Source organism: Bison bison, unplaced genomic scaffold, assembly GCF_000754665.1.
Source record: "Bison bison bison isolate TAMUID 2011002044 unplaced genomic scaffold, Bison_UMD1.0 scf7180017864472, whole genome shotgun sequence".
Classification (NCBI taxonomy): Eukaryota; Metazoa; Chordata; class Mammalia; order Artiodactyla; family Bovidae; genus Bison; species Bison bison.
This window is the reverse complement of record NW_011495033.1, coordinates 14121943-14133741: the sequence shown is the minus strand read 5'-3', so window position 1 is coordinate 14133741 and position 11799 is coordinate 14121943. Positions and strand designations below refer to the sequence as shown.

Below are 11799 nucleotides of genomic sequence, written 5' to 3'. Positions count from 1 at the left end.
ACACATTCCAAAGAGGACGTTCAGCCTAGTGTTGCTTCAGTTACTCACATAAAGTGTCTTCAGGGCAGAATCTACACAGAAGTGATATTTCTGCTCACTGATCTATAGGCATTAATGAAACTAGAAACTGTAATTAAAACCCAAACTATAAAGGCAGTCATCTCAACAGAACTGAGGATCTAGCCAGGACAGGAGAGCACCGGCGCGGAGCAGCTCACTAAGTGCATGCACTACCTCGGGGTACATTCCTGGCAGTTAACTGCCCTTCTGTCGGAGCAGACAAACTGCCTCTTAGGAATACGCCAATTTACTAAGTTAATTAGGCTACACTGTTATTTCATTACATTACACAGAATTCTTCCCACATTTAATTTTTTCCTTTGTACTAATGTTTTATACTAGGATTGTGCTACTTTCTAAAGTCTCAATTACTATTTCAAGTAGAGATGGTGAAAAAAATCTGATTATCTGACCACTGACAAATTTGAGCACCAACGACAGCCAATTTCGGGGTCAAGGAGGCTTACAAGTCAGTTCTCTTGATTTGAAAATTACCTTCCACTGTTTTCATCAGTACTGAAGCTGAGATCTTCAGGGCCTATTTGTTCACCATCAGGAAAACTGGAATGTGTATCTAGGAGAAAATGATAAAAAACAGTTAACAATTTTTAAACACTCGTATTTTCTTTCCCATATCTCTAAGTGACCTTAGCAAGTGTGTTATTTAAGTGATAAAGAAAGATGTGCTGGGTTGTAAACAAATCTCTATTCCTAGAGAATTCTTTATCAGAGTCAAGCGTAAACAAACACAAAAGGAAAATAAAGGAGAAAAAACCAAAATGTGTTAACAGATGCCCATAATTAGAAGACGAAAGGCATTGCCTGACTTTGTCCCCTGGGGACACCATGGCAGCAGCTGAAGAACGGAATAAGGAACGATGATGATGGACACTCAAAGGATGATTTTGTAAATATAAAATGTATTTCCAAGTCAATTAAACTGAGCATGCAAACATCACTACAAAAACCCACCAACACTCAAAATAACTTTGCTTCAAATTTGGCTGCTTCTTTTAGAAGCAGAGAAAGTTACCAAGAATACCTTAATACTTAAAAATCATCAAACACTTGGCTCTGTATTGAAAAAGACACTAGAGTATCAGGGAAATCTGTAAAATAAAAGATGACAATTAACATCAGCCTGACAATGTTGTCATTCCAGGAGTGCTTACAGAGGAATGCTCAGATTAACCATTAAGGTCTCTGGATAAAATACTAACAATGGGTGATGCACGTTAACTAAATTTATCGCGGTGATCATTTTGCAATGTATCGAATCATTATGTTGGACATCTAAAATAAAACTAATAACGGATTTCTCTCAGTTTTTTCCTAAGACTTTTTTATTTTTTGGAAGGAAGAGGTAAATCAACGATTCTATAATCTGCACACATTTCTAAAATCAGAAAAGGTTGCCTTTTTTTAATATTTATTTGGCTGCACTGGGTCTTAGTTTGCAGCACAGGAGATCTTCACCGCAGCCTGCGAGATTTCTCGCTGCAGCACACAGGCTTCTCTAGCCGTGGCCTGTGGGTTTCTCTTTAGTTGTACACGGGCTTAGTTGCCCTGATGTATGTGGGACCTTAGTGCCCTGACCAGGGACTGAACCTGCGTCCCCTGCATTGGAAAGCGGGTTCTTAACCACTGAATCACCAGGGAAGTCCCTGGAAAAGGCTGTCTTTTAAAAACTTACTTTATTAGCTAGGCTACAAGTATCTCTGAAAAGAAAAAAGAAAATCAAGTATCTGAAACCTCCCAAGAGGGCTGGCTAACACTTACGCACTACAGGCCACTATCGGGATCTGCTGGAAATTCTTTTCTGTTTTGCCTTTTTTTTTTTTCCCAAACAACTCTTTAAAATGTAAAAGCTATTCTCAGGTCATAGGCTGTACCAAAGCAGGTTGTCAACATCAGCCTCGCCCATTAAGTAGCATGCCTCATCAGGTGTCTGACCAGGCAAATACAGCCTACCAAATTTTTTCAGTACTCATCATTTAGTCTACCCCAAAGAATGTTGTGTCACAAATGACAGTAATTTAAAAAAGAAAAAGAAGCAGAAGCAGCGAAGCAGAAACAGAAGCAAAGGAAACAGCAGCAGCAGCAGAGACGGTTTTACTAAGCCACGCGACACCACGTGCTGCACCTTCATCTGGGGGCTGCGCCATGAAAGCGTCGCCGAAGCCGCCCATGCCGGCGCGCTCCTCCCGCTCCTCGCTCTCGGTGTCACACTCGATGTCGCTGTCGCTACTCATTCCTGGCAGGGAAGAAGGAGAGAACATGTCTGACAGGAAACCACGTCAAGAAAAAGGCAGCCTCCTTACCCTAAACTGAGATTCTTCGGAATTTTACACTGAATGCCCAGATAATAGAAGATACCAAGCAAACAAAGCAAAGAAAAAGTAACTGCACAAAACTCAGTTCTCTTTAGTTATTTAGAGCTGTGTTTATTTTTGTTCTCAAAGTGTCTGAAAAGTTTTAACTGAAAGCCAGTATTAATTTCATTATACTGATATATCTTTTCCAAAGCAAATACAGTTTTTTCCCCCTTGATAATCATGAGATAACAGGCGCTCTTTTAATCCTGATTCAATGTAGTTTCTAGCCTAAAATATACACAAATATAAACACGTATAAACACAAACATACATTTACACTTATATCTACACGTGTGCACACCAAATTCCAGTAATCTTAGCAATAAGTGAGTTACTATCCCATGTGGGCCTCCGATTTTGTTTTCGTGCATGAGTTGGTTTTAAAAGACAAGTTCTATAGGATTTTTCTAGTTCCACAAGACAGAGATCAAGAAAATCTGAAAAATCTTTCTGCTATAAACCCTTATAAATGCTAGATAAAATAAAATCTTGAAGTTTTAATGAACAGCTATATTTAAAAGAAAAAAGGGAAATCCATGGTACAGCAGAAAAAAGGATAAGGAAAATAGTGGGGTAGATGATGTCACCCCAGAGAGCCTGCTGTGAAAGGTGTTTGTTTTCGCAGCTCTACTGTGTGCGGGATGGAACCCACGCCCCCTGCGGTGTAAGTACAGAGTCTTAACCACTGGACCACCAGGAAGTCCCAGAAAATCTGTAATCCTCTGTTGAAAGTGAAGTCACTCAGTTGTGACCAACTTTCTGCTACTTCAGCGACTGTAGTCTATTAGGCTTCCCCTAATAGACTTCTTCCAGGCAAGAACACTAGAGTGGGTTGCTATTTCCCTCTCCAGGGGATCTTCCTGACCCAGGGATTGAACCCGGGTCTCCTGCATTGCAGGCAGACACTTTACCGTCTGTGTCACCAGGGAATCAAATCCTCTGTTCGGAATAGGCAAAAAAACACTGGATCCACCACAGAAAGGGAGATGAAACTGAGGCTAAATCTGCACTCCAAGCATAAAACTAAAACTCTCACTGAAAGAGTAATTAAATATGTCTACTGTCACAGGAAGACAGCAGGGAATTTTGTCTGGTTTCTGTGGTCAGTTCACCTCAGAATTCAAACAAAGGGCAGTGTGCCTAATTTAGGTTTGGGATTTACGGTTTCAGTTCAAATCTCAGGAAAGGAACATAAAAATTGGTCAGGAGCTAGTGTTTTTGAATAAAGCAAATGTAAAACCCTCTGGAGGGAAGATTCTAGGTAAGATGAAGCAATGTACACATTCCACCCCATCTTCTCCACTGAAGGAAGTTACAGAACCTTGACAGAACGCGCATGAAGTAGCTACTTGAGGACTCTGTAATCACGTCTACTGGTGTAGATAAGAACCTGAAGTAGCAACAAACTGACAGATTCAAAAGAGGCCCAGGGTCTCACACAAATCATATGAAAAATGTCTCGGGGGCTTCCCTGGTGGCTCGGGGTGGAGAATCCGCCTGCCAAGGCGGGAGACACGGGTTCCCTCCCTGGTCTGGCAGATCTCACAGGGTGCCACAGCCACTGAGCCTGAGCTCTAGAGCCCAGGAACCTCAACTACTGCAGCCCGCGGGCCCGAGAGCCGTGCTCCTCAACAAGAGAAGCCGCTGCTGTGAGAAGCCCGAGCACCACAAGCAGAGTGGCCTCCGCTCACCAAACTGGAGCAAAGCCCATGCAGCAGTGAAGATCCAGCACAGCCAAAAAGTAAATAAAATTAGTTTTTAAGAAAATATCCAGAAATCATTCCAAAATTATTTCAGCACGTGAAAAACCAGGTAAAGATAAGCAACAAATATCAGTGCTGAGATGACAGAAATCATGTTGAAATTATCTAACAGAAGCAGATCTAAAAAACACTCATGAACTCTTCTGAAACATTTAAAAGACCTCTGTGGTAGGAAACTTCCACAGTCCAGGTCACAATTACTATCACAGGAGGAAAAAAAAATGAATACTCAAATTTTCTACAAAGGGTGGTAAAAGTCTCAAAAAGACATGTTCCAACCAAACTTTACAAACAAGGCAGACAGCCTGCCTAAAGTGAGTCAGCAGGCACACAGATGCCACAAGGGCAGGGCCACACATTTTCACAGAATAACGGGAAAGAGACCACGTGATTCTGTGTTTCTCTGTGGGAAAAGATAGATTTTCAAAGAATTACTAACACATTGTTGTTAAAATTAAACTATTAATAGATGAATTAATAGCATGAGTGAAAGAGGAAATTAATCAGTGTTAAAGAACAATGAAATGAGCATTTTAAAACAGAGGTTAACAAACAGGAGGATAAAAAGGGAATAGTTCCCTCCCTGGTGGTCCAGTGGTCAAGACCCCATGCTTCAACCACAGGAGATGTGGGTTCTGTCCCTGGTCAGAGAACTAAGATCGTGCCACATGCTGCATGGCAAAAACAAACCAATAAAACTCAAAAGCTTTCAGGCAGACTAAGGTAAAAAAGAGCAAACAAAATCAGCAATATCAGAAATAAAAGGGAACATCACTACAGAATCTACAGACATTAAAAGGATAATAAGGGAACAGTATAAAAAATTTTATGTTCATGGAGTCAAGAACACTGATGAAATGGACAAATCCTTTGACAGACACAAACTGCCAAAATTCATTCAGGTAAAAACAGATAACCTGAATAGGTATGTTAAGCATTAAAAGAAATGAAACTTGGTAGTTTAAAAAAATTATCACCAAAGAAAACTGTAGCCCCATATGGCTTTACCGGTGAATTCCTCTTCTTCTGTTTTTAAGAAGAGTTTGTATAGTATTACTTCTCCGTTAAACATTTTGAAGATACAGGCTGGATGTTTCTAAAATCTCCTTTCTCCGCAAAGGAAAAAACCTTCCTGCTTTAAAGAGTCAAGTACATGTGCACTCAGTCGTGACTGACTCTTTGAGATCCCAAGACCTGCAGCCCAGGAGGCTCCTCTGTCCATGGGATTTCCCAGGAAAGAATGCTGGAGTGGGTTGCCATTTCCTTCTCCGGGGAATCTTCCCTTCCCAGGGGTCCAATCCACATTCTCAAGAGCAAGACTGTTTAGAGCCCAAACCAGCTCCTTGCGTGAAGCACTACCTCCACCTTGTGGCCCTTCACAGAACTGTTGCTGAAACTCTAAAACCAACAAGCAAGTGTATTCATTCTAGTGGCTTCCAAGGGGTCAGAATGTGCCTGCAGTCCAGGAGACCCAGGTTCAATCCCTGGGTTGGGAAGATCCCCTGGAGAAGGGCGGGCAACCCGCTCCAGTATTCTTCCCTGGAGAATCCCATGGACAGAGGAGCCTGGTGGGCTACAGTCCACAGGGTCACAAAGAGTCGGCCATGACTAAGTGACTAGTACGACAACAATGTATTCTTGGGCCTTCCTGGTGGCTCAGAGGGTAAAGAATCCTCTTGCAATGAGGGAGACCTGGGTTTGATACCTATGTTGGGAAGATTCCCTGGAGGAGGGCGTGGCAACCCACTCTAGTATTCTCGCCTGGGAGAATCTCCATGGACAGAGGAGCCTGGCAGGCTACAGTCCATGGGGTTGCAAAGAGTCGGACACAATTAGGCGACTAAGCACAGCACAGTGAAACTCCAAGCACAAATCTGACCTCTTGGTACCAGTGTTTCTGAATTCCGAGACATATTAACCTCCAGGATTCACAAACGAGGAATTGGAATCCTCAGGAATTCCCAAAATCTTAAGCTATTCTTTAAATACTTAAAATAGTTTTCAAATTCTTTATTACATATCTTTTAAAATTTTTGGTTAGTTTGTAGTATTTACAAAAACTGTAGCCGACACTAAATATTCAAATACTGGAACATTCTGTGAACGTTATTAGGTAATAGTTGAAAACGTCACACTTAAACTCTCAGGAAGGTTTAGAGCACTACGTGGAATCACATGTCAAAAATGCCAATATGAGAACACTTTGCTTCCGAAACTTCCTATTTCCTGGAGCACACACAAAGGATCCCTGTACAGCAGTAGGCCCCCACCTTTTTGGCAGCAGGGACTACTTTTTCACAGATGGACAGATGTGGGATGGGGGTATGTCTGCCTGTTGCTCACTTCCTGCTGTGCAGTCCTATTCGTAACAAGTTGGGGACCCCTGTGGTATAGGATAAGATAGGATAGACTCATTAATATTTACATAGCAGCAGACAGGGCCATGAACACATAAAATGGCAACAGCTGTAGCCAGGACAGACTTGACTGCAACTGCTTCTTTGCAAGGTGCTCCTATGATCTTATTAAGCTTTGATTCTAGGTATCAGCATTTCCAGTTTATATGTTCAACTTGCCATAAGAGGATTCTTCCAGAACAGTCGTATGTTTCTGTGCTGCTGCTGCTGTTTTCTAGTTTAATCTCAATCCCACACAGCGTGTGGGATCTTAGTTTCCTGCCGAGGGACTGAACCCACGCCCCCTGCAATGGAAGCATGGAGTCTTAACCACTGGACCCCAGAAAAGTACCCATGATGCTGTGTTGACTGTTAAAGATTAACTCTAACAGGAGAATAAGAATAACTTTTTCAGTTTTTTTATTTCTTGACTCATTTTTCTCAGGATTCAGAAAAACATGCATTTCCCAAGAAATGCTGGAAAGGAATTCCTGCATGAAAACACTTTTTGGTCTTTTATCAAGTCCTAAGATTGGAAGTTCCCTAGTTCTGTGAATGAGAAAACCAAATTGGTCTCTTGACCTCTAGGTCACAGGTCCTGGGTCCTGTACAACCACTGCCTGATGGCAGTGAGAGCAAGTACACGCAACATAAGGTCAAATAAATGAAAGCAGCTATTGTCAAGCAGCAGATCACCACCTACTGCTACGTGCTTTGCCCCATATGTTACAGTGTGTATCAACTGCATTAAAGGGTAAAGCAAACTAGTGAGATTTCACCAACTCTAAGAAATTTGAATACAGGACTTTCTTACTCCTACCAGAAGGTGTCAACAAGTTTTCACACAACTGGCTGTCAATGATAATCATTTTAAGATACCATTAAATGTGTGGATCACAACAAACTGGAAAATTCTTAAAGAAATGGGAATACCAGATCACGTTACCTGTCTCCTGAGAAACCTGTATGCAGGTCAGGAAGCAACAGTTAAAACCAGACATGGAACAACAGACTGGTTCCAATTAGGAAAAGGAGTACATCAAGGCTGTATATTGTCACCCTGCTAATTTAATTTATATGCAGAGTAAATCATGAGAAACGCTGGGCTGGATGAAGTACAAGCTGGAATCAAAACTGCTGGGAGAAATATCAATAACCTCAGATATGCAGGTGACACCACCCTTATGGCAGAAAGTGAAGAAGAACTAAAGAGCCTCTTGATGAAATGAAAGAGGAGAGCAAAAAAATTGGCTTAAAACTCAACATTCAGAAAACTAAGATCATGGCATCCGGTCCCATCACTTCATGGCAAATAGATGGGGAATCAGTGGAAACAGTGACAGACTTTATTTTTCTGGGCTCCAAAATCACTGCAGATGGTGACTGCAGCCATGAAATTAAAAGACACTTGCTCCTTTGAAGAAAAGCTATGACCAATGTAGACAGCATATTAAAAAGCAGAGACAAATTACTTTACTGACAAAGGTCCATCTAGTCAAAGCTTCGTGTGTCCAGGTAGAGTGGATCAGGGAGGGGAATCACAAATGTTTAGATTTGGTCAAGTTTCCTTTCCTTTGGCTAGTGACTAATCAGATGAACTCTAAGAAAGGTTCTCCTTATTGATAAATAGAGACATATAAAATGATATAATGTTCCACTAAACCCAGAACATTATTCTGATTCCATATGAAGTTTGGAACTGTAGCAACCACCTTGCCATCCTGAGGGGAGCAAAGTCAACTTGCTTAGAATTGCAGAGCAAAAGAAAGGGGAATGGAGGTGGTTGGAGAAAACAGGTTCTTGATGACATAGACTCTCACTGAAAGTGAGTAAAAGACTCTTTGTGACCCCATGGGCTATAGCTCATCAGGCTCCCCTGTCCATGGGATTTCCCAGGCAAGAATACTGGAGTGAGTTGCCATTCCCTTCTCTAGGAGATCTTCCCGACCCATGGATCAAACCGAGGTCTCCCACATTGCAGGCAGATTCTTTACCATCTAAGCCACCAGGGAAGCTCTGATGACATTAAACAGCTAAATTTTCCAGCCTTGATACTGTCCGACCAGAGTTAGGTGAGACTTCCTGTTAATACAAGACAGTAAATCTTCCTACTGCTTATACCGTGGGAAGCAAGTTACACTGGGGTTTTGCAACTTACATGAGAAGAAACTGGTCTACCTATAGACTTCTGCAGGGTATCAACTGGGAGGGACAAGACTTGGAACGTGGGCGTTAACCAGGAGATTATACAAGGTTGTCCCATATGATCCCAGTTAGAAAGGAAAAGGCCTGTTGATGACTGTCATGTCTAAGAAATGTCACGTTTTATTGACCCTCAGTAACATTTAAAAGACTGCTTTAGCTGTCCCAAATTCCCAGCTAGTAACAAAAAGAATGCCTTATTTAAAGTTTCTTCAAACAGCTTGGCAGTAGGGAGGAGAAAGAGGAGGAGAGAGACACCAATTTACAGTGACACGGCACAGAGTATGTTCTTCTAGGCATTCTGCTCAAGAACAAAGAGCCCTGTTTTTCCTAAGCACAGACACAAGACTACCTCACTCAACTTTTCACCAAGGCTTACTGGTGTGAAAAATAAAGGTTTCTTGAAAACTGGCTCCTGCTGCTGACAGAATAATACCCACCGCAGTAAGGAAGGCCCCATTCTTCTCTCATAAAGCAAAATCCAAAAGGCACAGAGCTCCTTCAGTCTGCCTAATCCCCTCCTCCAGTCTCCTCACCGCCTAGCCTGGGACTCCAGTGGTAAATGAACTGTTCACCAGCAACCTGCAATGGTAGCTTTTCTTGGCACTACTGATTTGCATGTTTACAGCAACTTTTCTTATTGAGTTCTAGGTGCTCTGCATCACTGCAACCCTCCTTACATAAGAAGAGTGAGTTCCTGAGTGGCACTGACAGCACTGAATCTCAGCTTCAGGGACCTGAAAGTGCATGTGTTCCCAGTCGCTCAGGTGTGTCTGACTCTTTTTTGACGACGGACTGTAACCGACAGACTCCTCTGTCCGTGGAATTTTTTCCAGGCAAGAATACTGGAGTGGGTTGCCATTTCCTTCTCTGAGGGAATCTTCCCACCCCAGGGATGAAACCCGAATCCTGTACCTCCTGCACTGCAGGTGGATTCTCTACTTCTGAGCCACCGGGATGAAAGTGCATAGACGATTCTAAATGTGGCCAAGCAAATGACTTGCTCCAGTTTAGGATAGGCTGTTAACAATCACCTTTAAAAAAAGAAATGAAATGAAGCTAATGTCAAAACTTATGGGGTTTTTTGGGGCTGGCTAGCTATTTATATAGAAAAATTGAGAAATGTGAAATTATGAGATGAAGGCTGAAATTTAAAAGTGCAAGTCATCTCTCACTGAGTTTCACTTAACAGGCTTCTTACCAGTCTTTCTGTCCCAAATTCCACACCCCATTCCCAGTCTCCAGCACAACCAGAGTAGGAATTTTAAAACATAATTTTATTATCTCACTTCTTGCTTACATCCCATTCAAAAGACAAAGTCCAGATTCTAGCTAGACACACAGTGTAACTCTTCATGATCTGACCTCTGCCTCCACTCTGGTCTGGTTTCATCTTTCACCAGTCTTCACCTAACTCGTACTAATTCATACTCATCCCTAAGGATGATCTTTCCAAAGACTAGTAGAGAGGTGACAGTTAAGAGCACTGGCTCTGTGACTAAGTAAGGTAAGTTACATCGTTAGGCCTCAGCCTAGTCACCTGTAAGATCAAGATAATAAAAGTAACCACCATGTAGGTTTGCACTGACATCCCCATGAGGGCTTGGAAATACTATCTATTGTTTTTATTATTACATACCTGTTAGTTGTTGTTTAGTTGCTAAGTCGTGTCTGACTCTTTCGACCTCATAGACTGCAGCCCCCAAGGCTCCTATTTCCATGGGATTTTCCAGGTAAGAATACTGGAGTGGGTTGCTATTTCCTTCTCCAAGGGATCTTCCCAATCCAGCAACTGAACCCGCATCTCCCGCACTTGCAGGTGGATTTCTTACCACTGAGCCACGAGGGAAGCCCACGTATTAGCTGAGTCCCTATATATGCTATCGTAGCACTGATCGTTCCATACTATAATTGGCTGTTAACTAGTCTCTCAAGACCTGACCGGGGGTTTTCAACTACGCTCTCTGCTCCCCTCCACCACCACCAACACATACCCAGCACCCCTGAGATGCGGGATGTGTAACTATAACCCACTCCCATGTATAAGCATAACCCACTCTGGCAAGTGATTCTTAAGGAACTGTCACCCCTGGTTCAAGTTTTCACCTCAATCAGTGGTTCTCAACTGGGGAAGAGTCTGCCTCCCAGGGGACAGTGGCAATGTCTGGAGACCTTGTTTGGCTGCTGGAATTTAGGGGAGGTACTACTGGCACCTAGTGGTTAAAAGCCAAGAAAACTGCTAAAGAGACTACAGGCAAATGGCAGGCCCCGAATACAAAGAATCACCTATCTCAAAATGCCAATGGCATCAAGGCAGAGAAACCGTGAACTCAGCAGTAGGTTCAGGAATTACTTTATCACCAGCATCAAAACAATGCCAGACAAATTAGAAGCATTTCACAAATGCTGCATAAACAGGAGCCTATAATTAAAGCATATTCTGTTAACAATTTAAGTCATCACAATTTATAACCAGTATGTATAAACACATGGAAACTAGCTAATCCCTACTGGCAAATCACTATAGGTCCTTTCTATAAAGATCAACATAATATATTTTTCCTATTGTTTTCAAATCAACACTTCACTCTAAAAATCCTTTCTATTTAATCTCTTCTACTGAAATAATGCTGCCTACCACAGGAGCACCAAGATAGAAGACAAAATGATTAGTGTTCTTTAAAGCTGAAAAACTTGAAAATGCTAACACCCACACTCCCTCTCACAGGGCAGTCAGAGGTAGATGCCGGCACCTTTCATCACATGCTTTGAGCTACAATTCATCAATCATTGAAATTCAAATGAATGCAGAGGTTGTACATGGCAGTTTCACAGAGAAATGAAAAAAATTCCAATGTCAAATATCATCAATAAAGTTGACGTGCTTTTCTGCTCACATATAAAGGACAAGCAAGGGCAACGCACGCAGCCTCGCTGCAAGCACCATCTGTTAACTCAAAATTACAAAGTCTTCTATGCTTTAAGATAAAGAATAACGAATCT

The 11799-nt window shown here is 42.0% G+C and overlaps 1 protein-coding gene across 2 annotated transcripts in view; it reads right to left on the bottom strand.

Annotated features, from left to right (window-relative positions):
* The window catches only part of TRIM37 (tripartite motif containing 37), a 151165-nt gene that overhangs the window by 13201 nt on the left and 126165 nt on the right, over nt 1–11799 (bottom strand). The window contains exons 23-24 of one of the 2 annotated variants that reach the window (XM_010861626.1): nt 2204–2314; nt 556–634 (exon numbers count right to left, since the gene is read on the bottom strand). In XM_010861626.1, the coding sequence (XP_010859928.1) occupies nt 556–634; nt 2204–2314 (190 nt within the window). Of the gene's footprint in view, nt 1–6; nt 635–2203; nt 2315–11799 lie in introns of those variants that run through there. The other variant, XM_010861625.1, reaches the window with a different exon arrangement.